This window comes from Acartia tonsa, chromosome 13, assembly GCF_053477335.1.
Source record: "Acartia tonsa isolate MP-2025a chromosome 13, ASM5347733v1, whole genome shotgun sequence".
Taxonomy (NCBI): Eukaryota; Metazoa; Arthropoda; class Copepoda; order Calanoida; family Acartiidae; genus Acartia; species Acartia tonsa.
Genome location: NC_137272.1, coordinates 30,137,163 through 30,158,346, shown reverse-complemented (window position 1 = coordinate 30,158,346; position 21,184 = coordinate 30,137,163). Strand labels below are relative to the sequence as shown.

The 21,184-nt window shown below is 31.4% G+C and overlaps 1 protein-coding gene across 3 annotated transcripts in view; it reads right to left on the bottom strand.

Moving 5' to 3' along the window:
• Positions 1 to 17,360: 17,360 nt before the first annotated feature.
• The window catches only part of LOC145335104 (P2X purinoceptor 4-like), a 129,775-nt gene continuing 125,951 nt past the window's right edge, over positions 17,361 to 21,184 (bottom strand). For all 3 annotated transcript variants that reach the window (XM_080180822.1, XM_080180824.1, XM_080180823.1), the window contains 3 exons: positions 19,138 to 19,172; positions 18,648 to 18,697; positions 17,361 to 17,449 (listed from right to left, as the gene is read on the bottom strand). In XM_080180822.1, the coding sequence (XP_080036948.1) occupies positions 17,405 to 17,449; positions 18,648 to 18,697; positions 19,138 to 19,172 (130 nt within the window). In that variant the 3' untranslated portion in view covers positions 17,361 to 17,404. The remainder of the gene's footprint in view (positions 17,450 to 18,647; positions 18,698 to 19,137; positions 19,173 to 21,184) is intronic.

Genomic DNA, 21,184 nt, shown 5'->3' with positions numbered 1-21,184 from the left:
GAATTTTCATTTGGTAGTTTATAAATTAGATGTTGTATTTTGAATTTTAAAAATTTAGTACGGAACTGATACACCACCTTAACCCTAATTTTTGTACAATACAACACAGTACAGATATATCATTACATTATAGAATCCAAAGAACTTGATAGAATGTTAGCCAAGTGCATATTTATTTATTTATTTTGAATTTTAATTAGCAATGAAATTTTCAAATAAAATTTTTACTCATTAATAAAAATGCAAATAATAAAAACTAAAATCTGTCTGAGGGAAACCCAACGATAGCTTTCTGACAGTTCAAATTACCAAAGAAGAGATAAAAAATTTTGGGAGAGAAAAAACTTCATTTTAACAAAAGCCATTAATATATAGGTTTATAAAAAGTTATGTTTTTTACTTTAAACTAGCTACCTGAATTTGATTCTATACTTTATCTACACACACACACACAGCTTTTTCATTAGCATTTTATACGAACCACTGCGCTATCCCAAAACTGGTTTATTAGGCTAGAAATAGGCCTAGGCTTGAAATAGGCCTGAAATAATATTTTCCTACGTTTCCCATCCCTTATCCCTGACTTTAATCAACAAAAACTTTGGCTAAAAGTATTTTGGTTCAAAGATTTTCTATAAATAAAGTATAAATAATTTAAAAGAAAAATTACCTCGTTTTATCACTACCCTAGTAACAATTTTGATTGATGCTAACAATTCAAGATCAGAAAAGCAAGTAAGAATTTTCAAACTTTTAGCGGGCAACGAGACAAAGGTATTAATATCAAATACTCCTAGCTGGAATTTTCCAGTTATATGTTTTACTCATATGAAGTCAAGTCATGGAGAATTGTGCACCGATTGAGTATAGATTAATTCTATATTGTGTTGGATATGTTGAAACCGGTTTGTGGCCATTTCCCTCTCCCCCTTTATGGCCTGAAAATGGGGAACACTTTCGCTTTCATGAAAAATCTTAAAAATGGTTTCAATAAGTTGGCTCGTATTAACCCCTTAGCTGACGATAACGTGAACAGTCTTAAATAATTTATTTTAAAAATGTTTTTTTTATTTTCATTTGGGGTTTATGGTTTTTAGTGTCGTTTTTTACGATTGTAATAAGTTTTTTTGTATTCATGTGATATTAATGAAATTTCATACAGAGACTACCAACTACTTTAACTAGCTATGTTTAAAATTTCATCGATCTACATTGAAAGGCCAATGAGTTAACGACACTCAGAGACAATCAACATTTTTCATTTAATAGTATAAAAAAGACTTTTTTAAATGTAGTACCTACGGACAAAGATTGCATAATTAAAGGGATTTAAACGTAAAAATCGATCATGAAGCATGAAAGAACTGCGATTGTCATTTGTCTAAAGAATCTACACAAAAAGTTTCAGACTCCTATCTTTATTTTAAGTGTTTTTTTTTTGCACGAAAAGTTAACGTTAATTTTGTGAAAGGAAAAAATAATTGATCCGAAATTTAAACGAAAAACCTACGGACAAAGATTACATAACTATAGGGGTTTAAACGTAAAAATCGGGCACAAAGCATAATAGAACTGCGATTCTTATTTGCCTAAGGAATCTACACAAAAAAATTCAGACTCCTTTCTTTATTTTTAGTGGGTTTTTTTTGCACGAAAAGTTAATGTAAATTTTGTTACAGGAAAAAAGTAATTGATCCGAAATTTAAACCTAGTAAATGAAAGCTAGCATAAATCCTGCCATGTGGGTCTGCCCCCAACCCCTTACCCCTTACCAATAAATGAGGTCCATATTAGCAACCTAACTATACAACATGTTCTACCTTGTAAATATTTCCATGAATGAGGGATCTTTTATTTTTTCAGTACAGCTTTGCAACCGATAAATATCCGCTAGATTAAAGTCAGTTCTCAGCCATACTGAAAAGCATCATATTACAGGCAATTTTCTCTCTATTAATAAACATATAATAAATAAGGCAAACAATATTAAATCAGGACTAATTGGTACCCAAACTTTTATAACCATTAGTAAAAATTGGTTTGTAAATTACATTTGGTACCCAAAGTTTTATAACCATTTGTAAACATTGGACTGTAAATTACACTCGGTACCCAAAGTTTCATAACCTTTAGTAAACATTGGACTGTAAATTACATTTGGTACCCAAAGTTTTATAAACCTATATGGCTATATCCGCTAGATTATAATTGGTTCCATGCCATACTGAAATGCATCATATTACAGACAATTTGGCACAAATATTGTCAGTAATTTAATGGCTTTAGAATCGTTTTCACGTTGTTTTTATGTTAAAAATGGTCCAATTTAACAATACTTTTCAACAAATATTATTAGTAATTTAATGGCTATAGAATAACGTCTTTTAATCCTTTTTTACATGGTCTTTATGTTAAAACCGTCCAATTTAACGATACTTTTTATAAAAATATTTTTAGTAATTTAATAACTATAGTATAACGTTTTTTTTAAATAGTTTTTTACATCATGTTTACGTTAAAACCGTCGAATTTAACAATACTTTTTAACAAATATTGTTAGCAATATAATGGCTATAGAATAACCATTATTTTAATCAATTTTTTACGTTGTTTTTACGTTACAAACCATCCAATTTAACGATACTTTTTAACAAATATTGTTAGTAATTTAATGGCTATAGAATAACGTTTTTCACTTCGTTTTTAAGTTTTTAACTCTTGTATTTCTATTTTAATATCTGCGGACAGCTGTCTATAATACGATGTGATAAATATCTATTCCAGTAAGGCTTCCAAACCGATTTATATCCGCTGGATAAGAAACTGTTCTAAGCCATATTGAAAAAGTCATGTATAGCATTGTATTACAGACATTTTCCCACAATTACTAAAATAAAAATCCTAAAGAATAATGTCAGTTTTTTTAGCACAGGCCTCCGGCCATTTGGAGCCCACAAAACTGGTTTTAATTGTATACTTTTAATATCCGTGGACAGCTGTCTATAATACAATGCAATAAATAACTATTCCAGTATGACTTCCAAACCAATTTATTTCTGCTGGATAAGAACCGGTTCTAAGCCATACTGAAAAATCATGTTTAGCTTTGTATTAAAGTCAAATTTCCACATTTTCCCACGATTACTAAAATAAAAATCATAAATAATAATGTCAGTTTTTTTTATCACAGGCCTTTATTACAAAACTGGTTTTGATCTTATAATTTTCCATTTTAATATCCGCAGACAGCTGTCTATAATACAATGCAATAAATAACTATTCCAGTATGGCTTCAAACTGATTTATATCCGATGGATTAGAACTGGCTCTATGCAATACTGAAAAATCATGTTTAGCTTCGTTTTACAGTCAAATTTCCAATTATTAAAATAGAAATCATAAAATAATGTTTAATTTTTTAGCATTGGTCTTAGGCACCTCAGGGCAAACAAAACTGGTTTTATTTGTATATTTTTTTATTCTAAATAACTGCGGAAAGCTGTCTATAATACCTATAAATACCTATTCCAGTATGGCTTCCAAATCGATTTATATCCGCTGGATTAGAACCGGCTCTATGCAATACTGAAAAATAATGTTGAGCTTGGTATTACAATCAAATTTCCACAATTATTAAAATAAAAATCATAAAATTAATGTTAAATTTTTTAGCATGGGCCTTAGGCACCTCAGGGCCCACAAAACTGGTTTTATTTGTATATTTTTTCATTCTAAATTACCGCGGAAAGCTGTCTATAATACAATGCAATAAATACCTATTCCAGTATGGCTTCCAAACCGATTTATATCCGCTGGATTAGAACCGGCTCTATGCAATACTGAAAAATAATGTTTAGCTTGGTATAACAATCAAATTTCCACAATTATTAAAATAAAAATCATAAAATTAATGCTAATTTTTTTACCATGGGCCTTAGGCACCTCAGGGCCCACAAAACTGGTTTTATTTGTATATGTTTTCATTCTAAATAACCGTGGAAAGCTGTCTATAATATGATGCGATAAATTGATTAATTTAAGCATGTTAGAATTGTCCTATAAATTTCAAACTATGGATTTCCAGCCAAAAAATTGTTGATCAACAGTGCAGTTACTCTTTAATTTATTTGCCTTGTGGCTTTTCTTGGATGTAATTAGATATATAGGTTTACAATTCAAATATTATGCTTATTTTATTCTAAAATCTTTTTATCATTTTTAGTCTTTTAAAATCGCTAGGATTTGTAGTTGCACTTAAAAAAAGAGCGAATAATGAGATTTTCCTTTTATTATTGTTATTATCATGAACCGGTTAGAAGATATATTTTTCATGTCAGATATACTTTATCTAATTCTACAACCTTGTGGACCTTTATGAAAAAGGGAAGGCAGCTCGGTTGGGTTACTTCGCCACACCTTATAAAACTAAAAAGAAATTAGAGTGTATTCTTAAAAAATCGAGTTACTCTGATCCAATATGGTTTTCCTTTACAATGATGCCTCCTATAGATCCACGAAAGGTATCTATCTATTTCTAGGGGAAACTTCAACCTTTCAGAGAAAATTATATTGTTTTACCGTTTCTTTTAAAGACTAAAATAGAAAGTGTAGTGTGGACTCCGCCCACCCTCATTTCATCAAGTGCCCTTACAAGCCTCTAGGGGCGTATCCGCTAGTCGATGAGAAATTATAAAAATCTTTCTCGTATTCATTCGAATCCGGTGGATAGGAACCGGTTCTCATCCATACGAAAAAACTATGTCTAGCATCGTATTATATCCAGCTTTCTACGAATATAAAAATGTACAATCATGAGATTAAAACCAGTTTTTTTAGCCAGTGCCTTCGTCACCTCGGGGCTAAAAAAACTAGTTTTAATCTCACAATTGTGCATTCTATATCCGGGTAAAGCCGTTTATAATACGATGCGGGAAATAACTATTCTGATTGATTGTTTGCTCATCTTGTCCTGTAAGACTCGATATACTATTACTTGGATACTGCACCAGATTTTCAAGTACTCTGATAAAGTGAGGCTCACAGCTGGTTAAAATAATGATAACCCCCCCCCCCCCCATCCACTCCCTCCATTCCTGCTTGAGGAACGAACTGACCTATCAATGAGGACAATATTAGCTAGATAAATTGACGACAAATTTTCCCCTGTCAATACATCCACGTATATCTCATATCCATTCCTGTAGCTGTCAACTATACCTGCTAATTGACATAAAACAAATTAGGTTTTTGATTTAGTTGGGGGAAATATACAACCATTATTCCTAATTCTAATAAGATAAACTTAACACAGCAGGGATCTTAAGGGATAAGACAATGCTTGATAAATCATCAACTTCCAAATATGGATAAACAAAATCAACCCTTCTGTAGAATATAATTATTTGTTGAAAAGTTTTAAAACTTCTAGTTTAGAGCCAACTAATCAATATTCAAGGAAATTACCCAAATTATTGAGCCCACAAATAAGATATGTAATGATATGATATATGTAAGATATATGTTCCATGTTTATGGAACATTGGGTACTTGTGTAATTGACAGTCTATTGTCGCAACCCTACCGCTACTTGCAAAATGTCCTAATAAACCCTATTGAATGATAATAAACCTAATGATTGATAGATCCACAATATAATAAAGTAAACAACAAAATATAAACACATTTTCTCGTATTCATTCGAATCCGGTGGATAGGAACCGGTTCTCATCCATACGAAAAAACTATGTCTAGCATCGTATTATGTCCAGCTTTCTACGAATATAAAAATGTACAATCAAAATATTAAAACTAGTTTTAATCTTATAATTGTACATTCTATATCCGCGGAAAGCAGTTTATAATACGATAAAAGAAAAAGAAATAACTATTCCTTGTATTTTGTGACACTTTTCTTCATATTTCAAATGTTTATAATTATTTTTAAATATTAATTTAAACAGTACGATATATACCTCAAAAGTATTAAAAAAATGTCAATTTAGAAGAGTAACATAATGTTCATATGTCTGTCTGTCTGTTTATGAAGCAAATGCTAGAATCTTTCTACGCCTTTAACGTGGTTTGAATTTTAAACAAGGATGACAACATCCATAAAAGCGAAGCTCTGAAATGGAAGGACAAACGAACATTAACACTTGTAGATTGTCAGAACTGAATTAGCAGAATATTAATGCATCAGTACAAACAATATTTTAAGAAAATTTGCTGCAAAACTGCATAAATAGATGATACTGTTTAAGGACATACTTACATTTTTGGGACTTGTTTATAGAGATGCTTCGCTTATAACATTGTACCTTGTTGTAATAGGAATCAGTTTTAAAAAATCAGAAAAATCGGATAATTTTAACATACAAAAATTTGTTGTCAAAAAAGTTAAAAATCGACATGTTTAAAATGGACGTACGGACATTCTGGTATTGTTTATAGAGTTATTACGCTTTTCTTAATTGTACCTAAATACTATAGGAATCATCATGCAAAGTTTGGAATCGATAGGACAATTCTAACCTGTTTAAATTGACGAAAAGAGCTAACTCTCTGTGACGGACGGACTGACGCACGGACGGACGGACGGACCGACCCTAATTATAGAAAAGCTTCGCTTTTAAAAATGAGATAAATAAGTAAAGATTTTAAAATACTCAATTTTGGTACCCCTATATGTTATGGGCGAAGCTTAAAATACCTATATAATACTATTTCTACTTTATTATACTTTACTATTGATTTTCATTATAATATTTTGTAACTTCTGCGCTACTTATGGATAAAGCGCTGTAAAGTTTTATGTGTGACGTCATAAAAATTCGTCTAAAAAGGTATAGATCAGAGGAGAAGTGGGAAAGGAAACCTGTAAGAAAGAGATGTATTTAGGCGTATTTTTATGACGTCACACTGAAAGTTTCCAGCGCTTTTGACGAAAATATCCTTGTTTATGTAAACACCAACTAAACCATCCAGAAACATTTCTTTAAATGTTAAAGTTAATCCAAAACTTTTTGGTTTTATTAGTTTAAGTTTTATGTTTTGTTTAACTCAAACTTTTCCCTCTTTTAAGTTCAACAAATGTAAGAATTTATTTTAATTTTATCTCTTTCATCTTAGTCAAATTTGCCAGGGAGGAATTGGACATTGGGCTGTTTATTACACTAGTCCCAAAAGTTTTATGATAATGTTTTCTTATTCGTTGGCTTCACAACTTTGGGTACTTTTGATAGTTGAGTGTCCAAACGTTACAACCAGTTATTGTAATCTGCAGAAGGGGTAATTTTGTGTATCATAATGGAGGATGCATATCAATTTATTGGTCATTGAGTCATCCGCTTATATATCCCTGGAAATTTGGTGTCTTATAGCTTCATCCAAAGATCTTACTTCAATTGTTTAAAACATACATAAGTAGCGAAATACAAAAGAAATAATAGATAAAATAGATGTATAACTTAAAATTTAATAATCAAAAAACCCTTTACTTTTTTATTTGTCTTTTGTAGCTTGACCGACAGAATAACGTACAAAGTAGATCCTATCATGGATAATATTCATTGATAAAGGAAATCTTCACTAAAATTTTAAGCCGTCTATCTTGAATAGAATGCAATAAATTCACGATTCCCTAATTTCATATCTTACAGACGGACGTACAAACATTTTTAGTCATAGAGTCACTCTGCTATTAGAACCGTGTGTTTAGTAATGTGAGATAAATAGTTAGGAAGAAGCAGTTTTTTCTGTAATAAAAAATGGATTCATTTATACAGGGATCTACAGGGATAAGACGATGACCGATAAATTGATGTACATCCCCAATTATGATACACAAAATTACCTCTTCTGTAGATTAAAATAAGTTATTGAAACGTTTGAAGACTCAAAGTTAGGCCAAGTTAAAAAAAAATTGGAGACTAGTGTAATTAACAGCTCATTGTCCCCTCTCTCTCTCTGAATTTCTGTCAATGTAAAATAAGACAAGATTTTTGTGGAAGTGAAGTTTTGAATTCTTTTAAATTTTAATTGTCATAAAAGAGGATTTCAAATAAATTCTATTTGTAGAGTAAATTCATCACGTAACACTCACATATTTTTTAAATGTATAGATTGAACTTAAACAAAGTTTTATTTTCCAGTGTCAAAAGTCAATCATATAAAACTTTCATCTTAAGTAATATTTATCTTTAAAGCCTATCATTGAATCGTTACGATTCCTCCATTAGCTTAACAACTTTGGAGACTTCAGTGTATTTTGATTAATTATGTTGAGTGTCCAAACGTTTCAACTACTAATTTTAATCTACAGAAAGGGGAATTTCGTTTATCATAATTTGGGATGTAAATTGTACATAGATTTTGTGGTCATTTTCTATCCTTTTAGATCCCTCCGAATCTAATCAATTTCCAATGATTCCTTCCATGTTAGTCATCTCGAATTGTACTTAATCTAGATTTTCATCCCATTTTGCGGTAGAAATATTACATTACAAATTTAAACAAATATAAAGCGGAGGGAGGGAAAAATTGGATGGTAATTTTTTTACCCATGGTATCTTATTCGTGGACTTAAAAGTTAAAACCATTGAGGTCTTCTTTCAAATTTTAAAATTTTCAATTGACACTAGTGGTAATTTTGTTAAACTTTATTGGGGATGTAAATCAATTCATGTTTTATAGTTATCCCTTAATATATCTGTATACATTACGAGAATCAAAAGGGATAATACAATGTCTGATTAATCGATGTACATCCCCAATGAATATACACAAAATTACCCCCTTTGTAGATTACATTTAGTAGTTGAAACGTTTGGATAATTAACTTAATAAACCCACCAATCAAAATTTAACAAAAGTCTCCTAATTTGTTTAGCCAACTAACAAGAAAACATTATTATAAAACATTGGGGACTAGTTTATTTACAACTAACTGCCCCCTCCCTTCCTGATACTTTGGCCATAAGAAATATCTACTGAACAAAGTTGTCAGTATGTTGGCAGAGGTGGGTTTTTATAAGGGAAAGTGGAAAAGGGGGTGGGGGAAAATATTATTATGAACAAAACAAATTATCTTAATCCATCTTTGCTGCATCTTTTTAGAGATTTAGACATTATACAAACGGCTAAAATAATTATTTTAAAATTTTGAATTCTTAAGTTGTATACTCTGTTTAGTTCCTACGGTGCATTGTTTATAATAATATTTGCCCAAGGGAGTAAGGGAGGGGACAATGGATCGAATTTTAAGAGTCTCAGACTTTAGGTACTGGCTTAAAGGGAATGTGCAAGAATTCAGCAGTTTCTGACTGACTTTGGGTAATAGCGCATCAATGCTCCGTTAACTAACTGAGTTAGTTTTAAATAAATCAGACAGAAAAATTTGTCCTAAGATGACTGGTTTTAACAAATATTTTTCCCAAGAAAATGTCATTTCATGTATAGAAACTCTACTGTGATATTTATGTATTAAACGATCTAAGAACCCCTTGAATTTATGTAGCAGATAAAAATATATGAGAAGGGTTGACGAAGTTCTAAGGGTGATTTTTCTAGTGATTAATTACAGAATGTTTACTACATCATGATGAACTGGTAATTTAATTTTCAAGTAAATGATTTTTTTCTTAGAACTAATTTTGTTCTCAATTATAATACCATGATCCCTTTATAATTTTGGTCAAATTTTTTGGATAAATCTGGTTTTCATTGCTTTTAAGTGAAAACTCTTAAATTGAATTAATTGCCCATTGTCCCCTCCCTTACTCCCTGATTTGCCTCCACCCCCTTTTCCACTTTTATTTTTATTTATAAAAACCCACCTCAAGTCAGTATGACAGGACAGACAGAATGGTAAGTTTATACGCGAATTTGTCTCTACTATAGCACCCTCCCTCCCCTTCTTTTTCCTATGTATTTTTTATATTTTCTAGCATTACTGACAGACCAATGGACCAAGTAAATTATATACTGGATTCTCATCAGGATTAAGGTATAACTAACTAACTAAAATAAAACTAAATTGTATTTGGAGGGCAGATATAAAGGTCGTCAATTCTAACCAATCTACAGCTTAAAATTATGTATAGGTTTAGTGATTTTGCGTTGTTGGTATAAGCTGGATTCTCATTGGTATAGGGGATCTTCACATACAAAATATAGCCGTCTATCTTGAGGAAAAACATATTTCCCATAGTGTTACAGACTGACGGACTGACTGGAATTAAGAACGGACTGACCACGATAGACAAAATAGATTTTAGATACATAGATAATATATAGATGTGGAAGGAATTAAGTCAAAACAAAAACTATAAAACTGCAAAATAACTATATATCAAAAAAAGAATACGTTTAATTTTAACAAATGCTCTTCTTGTCCGTATTCCCTTCGCTACTTATGGATGTTGTCATCCTTATTTTCCAGTTAGTAATAGGAAAGGGGTGGACACACGATCCACTTGCGGTATGATTCGTTATAGGGCAGGCTTATAGTAAGTTTATGTCCAGTCTGTAAAGTTTAAATAAATTAAACTTTAGAAACATAGTTGACATAGTCTGCCAGGGGAGTGCATGCTTTCCAGGAAGGGAAGGGACACTTAGCTGTTTATTACACTAGTCCCCAAAGTTGTATAACAACGTTTCCTAATTAGTTGGTTTAGTTAGTTTGGGGATTTTTAATGAATTTTGATTGATTAGTTTTATTAAGTTGAGTGTCTAAATGTTTTAACCACTAATTTTAACCTACAGAAGGTGTCATTTTGTGTATTATAATTGGGATGTAGGTCATTTTATTGGCCATTGTCTTATCCCTTTAGATCCCTGCATAGTCTGCCAGGGGAGTATATGCTAGAATTTCACTTTTTATTAGGCTTCTCCTCCTTCAGAGCATCAAGGTATGATTGTTGCAGGGAGGGAGTTGACATTGGACTGGAAATTATACTTATCCCCAAATTTGTTTAACCTTACTTTCTGGGACCTTACAGTCAGGGTTGGATGGAGTGTTGAATTGAATTAAACAATTAATAATCTATCCGCGGAAAACTGCGAGCAATTACTTATATAAAGAGTTAAAATATTTATACTGGTCAGATTTAAGCTTACAAGAGAAATGTACATTTGATTTAATTAATTGTATGTATGTTTGATATCTGTATTATAAAAAGTCTGCTTTTAACAGATTTATTGTCATACTATAAATTAGTGTTTCTTTGTTGCCGGTAAATATAATTTTAGTAAATTTTTTTAATTATGTTGATGTATATATATTTTGAATTAGATCGACGATACCATAATTAATTTTTTTAGGATTTATGAGTTATTTTGATATTGGTTGATTTTGAGCATTTATTTTTTTATTGTTCAATCATCTAAAAAGGTTAAAATTTAACGTTTAAAAGGGATAATGGTGTGTTTTGGTCCCCCCCCCTTCCTCACTTTTTAAAATTTTAACACTAGCGGATACGCCCTCTAGAGGCCCTTCACTTTCAATAATTTTTTAAAAAGAAAAAGGGATACCCTCCCCCATAATAGGTATAAATCTAACCTGGGCCCATAAAAAGATTTAAATTAAAGGATAACAATATCAGTCAAGCGGTTAGCAAAATTTTTCTCTACAAACAGACAGAAATGCTTTGCATATGCAGATACAATATAATTTTCCACCTGGCTGTTTTAACTGAAATGTCAATAAATCTTATAAAATATAGGTCGGGGGAATCCGATTTCCACAGGAAGGGAGGGGACATTGGATTGCAAATTTCATTGGTATCCAAAGTTTCAAAAAACACGTTTTCTTAGTCGTTGGCTCATAAATATGAATACTGTTATTGAAATTTAACTAAAGTAATTTTTAAACTTTAACATATAATTTTGATCTACAAAAGGCGTTATTTTGTTTGTCATATTCATAATTGTGATTTGAATACACATCTATTTATCTCAATTGTCTTATTCCTAAGATCTCTGAATTATCACTAGAATTTTTTAGACAAGGTTTATGTACAGTTTAATTAAGGATCCAGCTTTTCCGGTAGAATTTAAGGGCATTTAGCGAAAACACCCTATTTAGCTATGTGCACATGAAGCTTCCCAGAAAAACAGATAGTTGGCTTTAAATATTGCAAAACATTGCGACTTTGTATATTAGGATAATAGGATAAAATGATCTTTGCCATTTGGGGCAGGTAGTTGTCTGCATTATACATCTATACTTTTACATCTATTATGCTATATAGTTAGCAAGATGTGTTAACTTGTAGCAATTCCCAGGGAAAAACTTTGGGGACTTTCAATACATTTTGATTTATTGCTTCATTAAGTTGACTGTCCAAACGTTTCAACCTATAATTATAATTTACAGAAGAGGTAACTTATTGTATTATCATTGGAAACGTACATCAATTCATCGACCATTGTCTTATCCCTCGTTATTTCTGAGCAACACTAGACAATGTATGTCTGAATAAGGTTGACAAAATCCATAAAATCTTGATTGGATGGCTTAAAATGATATTGGTTAAAGTTTATACCAAAAATAAAAAAGATTTACATCAGGTAATTTCGTTTATCATAAATGGAGTTGTAAAAACGATCTTATGCCTTATCCCTAAGGTCTCTGAAGAAGTATGATTTTCCTAAAATGATTTGTGGGTTTATTGTCCTGAATATACATACAAGAAAAAAATAGGAAATGTAATTTAGTTCCTTGTGATGTTTCAATTTAAAAGCGAAGCTTTTCTACAATTAGGGTCGGTCCGTCCGTTCGTAATAGTTAGCTCTAATCGTAAATTTAGACATGTTAGAATTGTCCTATCGATTTTAAACTTGGCATTATAATTCCTATAATAGTTAGGAACGATTTAGAAAGCGTTGCTAATCTATAATCGTTACCAGAATATCCGTACGTTCATTTTAAACATTTTATATTTTATATAATGTTTTAGGGATATTTTACATGTTATGCATTGTTGAAACATAAAATTGTCCATTTGTTTAAAAACGTTGTATTGAAGTAAAAAAAACATCTATTTTAAATTTGTGTTTTAAATAAAAAATACCCCATTGTCTTCAAAACTTTGGGCACTTTTATTGGTTTTTAATTATCTGGTTCCAAACTGGTAAGATCTAAAGTTTTTAAAAAATAATTTTAATATACAGAACGGGTAAAGATGTTTATTATCATTAGGGATGTGCATACATTCATTGTCTTATCCCTTAAGATCCCTGAAAACCTACAATAGTAAGTAGCTTATAACACCTATTTTTAAAAAAATGACGTCATGCAATACAAATGACCAATGATGGGCCATTATACATCTTAATTGACCACAGTATACTTGTCTATTATTGTTCATTTGTATTGTATGACGTCATTTTTATTAGACACTATAAGCTGCTTCTTACAAACGTACTGGATGTATTTTAATTCCTAGAGCGTTGGATTAATTCTTGTGTAAAAGAAAGTAGAGGAGAACTCTCTGGGATCTTAAGGGATAAGACAATGGACGATGAATATGAAAATCCGCAATGATGATAAACACAATTACCCATTCTTTATATTGAAATTATTGGTTGAAATGTTTAGACACTTCTAGTTTATAGCAACTAATCAGGATTTGAAAAATTTACCCAAAGTCTTTAAGCAATCTAATGACACATTTTGTTTATAAAACTTTGGGTACCAGTATAATTTACAGTCCACTGACCCCTCCTCCCTGGGAACTCTGGAAATAATGAGTAACAGATATTTCCTAATTTTCCTATTTCAACTTTTCCTACAAATATATATCAGAAATTGTAGCCCCCCTTTTAATTTTCACGATTAGGGGCTGTTTATTAAACTAGTCCCCAAAGTTTTATGATAACGTTTTCTTGTTCGTTGACTTTACAACTTTGGGGACTATTATGAATTTTCAGTGGTTGATTCAATAAAACGGTGTTTAAACGTTTCAACTGACAGTTTTAATTTATAGAAGGGGTTGATTTTGTGTATCATCTTTGGAGATGTAAAACAATTTATTGGCCAATAGCTCTTCTCTTTAGATCCTTGCTAATTTCCAAAGTTAATTGTTTATAATAAGGAGCAAGAGGCTAAGCCCCTAAAACCTAGGCCCTCTATATTCTAAGGGGCTGGGAGAGGATTGAAAAACAGCAAAAACTATCCCAAGATTTTAATATGAAAAGAGAATAGCCTAAAACCAGTCTTGGACCTGTGTTAAGCATCCCTAAATTGAAGAACTCAACTAGTTCAGAAGTCATCGAAATCTTCAGACATAAATCCCTTTATATAATAGGATACAAATTTCTTTCTTAGTTTTGAGAGAGAGGTAAATGAAAAATAATGAAAAACACCATTCATTTGATAAAATGGCAACAATTCTTAGTCTGTGGTGGTTACGCTACCAAGTTAAAGAATAATGGACTAAAACCAACTAAATTCTTTTCTCTTCTCATTTAAGTTGAAGTTGTGTATTTAGAAATGAACCATCTCTCAGAATTATTTAGTTAGTTCTACTTGGTTGCTAGAATTCAGGATTTTATGGGTGTTCTAAAATCTCAGGGATCTTAAGGGATAAGACAATGAATTACTTTAAGTAGATGTAACCATTATCATTAGCTAATGTTTAGCATACATTAAAATGCTTTTAAAAATTTCATAATAAATGTATAAGTATAGATATATAATCCAGATAACTACCTGGGTCCGGAGTTGGGGACCTTTTTTGCTAACAAATTGCTTTTTCTGCCCTTTAGTATCGACTTATATCGTACAAAAAAATTCATCGCGCCGTTTCTTGAGTAGATCTCGCATTTAACAAAAAATAAACAATGGTTTTAGTCTGCTAAATATCACTTTCTAAGTTTGACGAAAATTGAGGTCAGATGGAATATCTAGATATATTATATCTATTACTCAACCCAAAACATAAACCAAATAGTGAAGAAGAGTAGATTCTAATTGATCCATTAGTTTCAGACTACTTTGTAGAAAGACTTAATGCTACCTTTCAGTTTCAGTACAAACAATTCCAAACAAAAGTAGAACGATTACATTCAATTGAAGCAAGTATTCAGGGAGGGAGGGGACATTGGACTGTTTATTACACTATACCTCAAAGTTTTATAACAACGTTTTCTTATTCGATGGCTTAACAACTTTGGGGACTTTATTGAATATTGATTAGTTGTGTATTAAGTTCAGTGTCCAAAAGTTTCAACCAATTCAATTGTGATCTACAGAATGGGTAATTTTGTGTATTATTGATGGGGATGTACATCAATTTATCTCCCATTGTCTTATCCCTTTAGATCCCTGGCAGGTATTATTAAAATTTCGTAAACCTAAAAAATGTTGATCTGATCAGGACCTTATTAGATCTAGGGTTGGGGGGGGGGGGGGTTGGACATTTGTTTCCATTATCCCCAACACTGGATTTTGGAAAGAAAACGAAGTGGCCGGTTTCGTCCTATTGCCACAGTAGCTATTGATAGATTATTTTAGGTTAGGATATGTAAATGTTATTGATCCTGCAGGGTTAGAGCCCCCCACAGGGACTATAAATAGGAGCAAAGCTACTGTGAAAATGCGATAATACCCACAACTTCGTTTTCTTACCATGATCCCCAACACTTACTTTCTTGGCTTATTTTCATTTAGATTTTCTGACCATAAAAGAGTCTTTTTTGCTTTTTTAGACCCTTTATTCATTAAAAATATGCCGATTTTTAACTTTTTTGACAACATTTTTTTTGTTTGATTTAATTATCTTATACACATGATCTTTTGAAAAGTGATTCTTAGAACAACAAGGTGCAAAATTATAAGCGAAGCATCTTTATCATCCTGTCCTAAATATGTAAGTATGTCCTTCATCAGAATCCTATCTTAAGCAATTTTGAAACAAGTTCATACAATTTTATTTTTACTTTAGAATTAATATTCTGCTTTATTAGTCCTGAAACTCTACAAGAGTTAATGTTCGTTTGTCCTACAGTTTCAGAGCTTCGCTTTTAGGGATGTTGTCATCCTTATTTTAAATACAGGTTGTTATTTTTCTTATTATAATTATAGAACAAAAATATGTTTTATAAATAAATTTATTTCATATATTTTCGTACAATATATTACATATATTTTTAAATCACTATTTTAAGGGGACTGTTGATGAAGATAAAATTATTACAAAATGCCCCCAAAAATTTTTAACCTAATAATATGTAAAATTAAGCAGAGCAAAAAAAATCTGTTATTGAAAAACTTCTTTATAAATTTTATCTTAATATGGCTTTTTATTGACGCATCTATTATGAATCATTAGGGATAAGACAATGGACAATACATTGATTACATCCTTCATTAGATCAAATCTATTAGTTTAAAAGTTTGGATACTTCTAGTTTTGAACCAACAAATCAAAATTAAATGAAAGTATCCAAAATTTTAAAGCTAATGTATATCATGTAATGGTTTTAAAACTTTGGGTACCAGTATAATTTACAGTCCAATGCCTTTCCCCCATACTTGCTTATTTAACGAGTGCTTTTTGTGCTTAATTAGTGAAGGTTTTAACCCAACAAAAATGGAGCCAATTATATTTTTCGCGTATTTTCTAAATAGTTGTGTGTGATCATTTGGTCAAATGCGCATATTCAGAACAGTTTGACTTAATAAGCGTATTTGACTAAACTATGCAAAAAAATTACACTGTTAATGGTAAACATAATATTATAAAAGTCCCCTTTATTTAAAATTTCACTTTTTGACTAACAAATGTATAGTTTTTATAAAATGATTTTTTCACACTTTATAATATATATATTTTTTAATATATTTTCTTTTCAATCCATTAAATGTTTTTTTTTCACTGTGGAAGATTTTTAATAATCACTGACTTTATTCAAAGTTTCAATTATTTAACAGCACTGCTTCACAACTTCCTCTTAGTGGAATTTTAGCGTTTCCTATATGCAAGATACTTTTATATTTTTTGACAGGTATTAAAATTAAATCTAATAGTTTTTTTTAAGACTATAACATAACAAGGATGATAACATCCATTTGTAGCAAAGCACAAAATAATCTTAAATGGACAAAGTAAGTTTTACAGTAAATGTTTGGTGGTGATAAAAAGAGAAGAAAAAAAAGAAAGAAAGACAAAAAATCTGTAAATTTTTCATAGTTTGATCGACAGACCGAAAGACCAAGTAAGTTTTAAACTAGTAGCTCTATTTGGTGGAGGGTACCTTAGCAAAAAAAATCACATTTTCTCTTACGTACTGATAGATTGACTGACGGACATACACGTTGATCATAGAGTAGCTTTCCTTCTAAGAAAACAACATTAAAGTATCCTTTCCTTGAATAGAAAATTGTCAAGATTTTGCAGCACTTCTAGACTTGGCTTACAATATGTAGGCTGAGTTGTCCATTTGTAACCTAATAACATCATCAACATTTAGTTTACAATTCTTAAAGTCTAAATTATTTACTTTCAATTGCAAATTGCCTTTTCAAGTTATGTAATCCTATTATACAAAGTAACTAACGGCTATGCCTCCAAGAAGCCTCTAGGGGCCCGTAAGGTGGGAAGCAGAAAAGATTTTTTTTTTTTTGGGGGGGGGCATCAATTGAAAGCGTAGAGATAACCCTTCTCCTAGAATAGTTAGAACACTTCCAAGGACTTATAAAAAGCTTCACTGTAAAGGAGAACCTTATCGGTTCAGCGGTTAGCTAGATCCAATGCTACAGACAGAAAAAAATCTTTACTACTTTAAATTATAAGATATTATGGTATTATCCTCTTAGAAATTTTTTTTTCAATATTGAAAATTTGAGTACCCCCCCCCCCCCCCCCCCCGACAGCCAACTATGAACTCTGGCCGCAGCGCTCGGCTCCCTAGCCTGCCTAGCCGCAGCGCTCTGCCCCCTTGCCTGCCTAGCCGTAGCGCTCGGCCCCCTTGCCTGCCTAGCCGCAGCGCTCGGCCACTAGCCTAAAACCTAACCTAACCTAACCTAACCTAAAATAGTTGTTCGTCGGTAGTCGGGAGAAGGGGGGGGGGGGGGTACAAAATTGAAAAAAAAGAAAAAAAAATTTCTAAGAGGATAACGCCGATATTATATAATGCTGTAAGTTTTCTAAAAGATCTGGCTAACCAATGAATCTATTAAAACAATTAAATGATCTTGTTCTCTGTAAAAAAAAATATATTAAATTTAGAAACGGTGTTTTTATTATCTCTAAAATTGTGGCCGCAATGTTAGGTATATATATATTGTATCAAAAATGCTCTATGTGAAAGAAGTATTACAAAAAAATTAAGATGACTTTTTCATTTTGTATGATTAATTCTTTAATATCAATATTATTAATAAAACATGAATAATATGGTATTAAATTGGTTATTGGGACATACATACATATGTAATTTTGGGATTTAATCTTTATAGAACACAATTAAACAGAGAAGCGCTGGAAAGTGTCATGTGTGACGTCACAGAAATAAGTCTAAAAAGCAGGAATGAGAGGAGAAGTGGGAAAGGAAATCATAAAAAAAGAGATGGATTTACACGTAATTTTATGAAGTCACACATGACACTTCCCAGCGCTTATAAACATAATAATATTGATGATAACCTTATGATGAGTCCAGCCGTTCCCCGAGTCACAATCTATATACTCCACACCTTTATAGCATCAGTAGTTTTATGCACTGCCAGCTTTTAATTGCTTTACGATAGGGTTAGGTCGGATACCCGGCCGGATATCTGGCAATATAATTTTTTTTATATTATACAACAAAAATCCCTGTTTACAAACAGTCACAAACCACAAAGGATATCCGGTATTGGAAACCAGCCGGATATCCGGCCAAATATGTATCCCTCTATACCCTACCATGCAACTAACTATGCAGAAAATTATTGCGATTCCCAAGACGATTAGGGTATCAATGTTTTAAGATTTTATTGTTTTTTTAATTCTTCTTTTTAAAAAGAAATTGTTAAAAAATATAATTATAAAATCTATGATTATTGGAATGGTTTTAAGCTATTTATTCCCTACATTAAGCAGGTTGTTTTATAAAATAAAAATGATAATCTTTTGAAAATGCATAAAACTGCACCTGCAGGATCCAATGTTAGCCTTTTTAAACTCGATCTGTATAATATTGTAGTTGCAGTAACAGTTTAGAATTCCTACATTATTAAAAGCGAAGATTTTCTTTAATTAGGCCGTCCGCCCGTCACGGACACGTGGAACGGTTAGTCCATTTCGTTAATTTAAGCAGGTTATAATCGTACTATCGATTTCAAACATGATAAATTTAATAATAATTAGGTACGATTTAGGAACTCTATAATCAATACCAGAAAGTCTGTTCGCCGATTTGAAACATGTTATTTTTAATTTTTATACAACAAATTTCTGCATGTTATAATCATCCTTTTCATCTGATTTTTGTAATAGTGATTCCTAACACCACAAGGTAAAATGTTATAAGCGAAGAAATTTTCTACAAATGGGATTTGGCCTTTGTTTCATTATGAATACTAAATAGTTTTTATGATCAGCTTTGTACAAAAATATTATTTTTTTGTTAGATATATCTACAGAATTTAAAAATAAAAACAAGTTATTTTTTCATATTTATATGTTATAGACAGCACAGTACGTTCTTCAGTGAGGCATTTGAGTGTATTCTTAACTAGTTATCTATTTATAAAATACTAGCGGCTTTGCCCATAGCCTCTAGGGGCTTTGCCCCAAGAGGTTTGATCAAACCAATTTTTCGTATTTTAGATTTAAAATAAAAAAGAAAAGAAAAATTGGGGGGGGGGATTTTTTTTTTTTTTGGGGGGGGGGGGTAGTCGACCCCACTATTTTAATTTTAGTTTAAAAAAGAAAAAAAAAATTTTTGGGGGGGAGGTATTTTTCATTTTTGGGGGGGTTGGTGGTGTCCCACCCCCCGAGAAAAGAGTTATAAACCTTACGGGGACATATGAGAAGCTACCCTGTAAAGGAAAACCCGATCGGTTCAGCGGTTAGCGAGATCCTTCGCTACAAACAAACAGACAAACAAACACACACACAAACAGACAGACATCGTTCTATTCTACTTTGTATTACTAGCGGATTCGCCCCTAGCCTCTAGGGGCTTTGCCCCAAGAGGTTTGATCAAACCAATTTTTCGTAATTTAGATTTTAAAAAATAAATCTAAAAAAAAAAAATTTCTTGGGGGGGGGGAATTTTTTTTATGGGGGGGGTAGTCGTCCCCACTATTTTAATTTTAGTTTTAAAAAGAAAATTATTTTTTTTTTGGGGAGGGGTATTTTTAATTTTGGGGGGTTGGGGGTGTCCCACCCCCAAGAAAATAGTTAAAAACCTTCCTGGGACATATGAGAAGCTACCCTGTAAAGGAGAACCCAATCGGTTCAGTGGTAAGCGAGATCCTTCGCTACAAACAAACAAACAGACAGACACACAGACAGACACACAAACAAACAGACAGACATTGTTCTACTTTGTATTATAGATAGATATATTATGTATGATACCCAAAGCTACTTTATAAATTTCACTTAAAACTCAAGTGGACCGCAAACTAAAAATTTACAAACCCTTGAGGGATTAGCGCCAGTTACAAGGACTAAAAGTACATTTTTTAAAATATTGGTATCAAGGAGGGGGGGGGGGGGATGTCATCCACTACTCGGTACATGGGATCTACCCCATAAATTGTATTTGGATAGTTTTAACTTTTAAAAAGTTTTATTGCTAAAAAGTCTAAAATAAAATATTAAATAAATAACATATTAAATAAAATGAAAAAATTAGCCACTCAAGTACATGGAAGTTTATTAAATACTATTTTACAAGGTTTTGTTTTTCTGTTATAAAAAGGAAAAAAATATATATTATAAAAGAGTTAGAATTATATCATTTCTATACTATTTCAAAAATAATGAATAATTCTATTTTTGATGATTTTAAAATTCTAACTCATTTTAGAATTGTTTACATAATAAAGCTATAAATTTTCGAGTTGAACTTTTGAAGTTCAAATTTCGAGTTTGTTTTATCCTCCCAGACTTTGAACTTGCATGTCAAATTAATTTGCAATTTTTCAAAAATATCACGCAACCTTCTCTGTGATGCCTCTACATTGTAA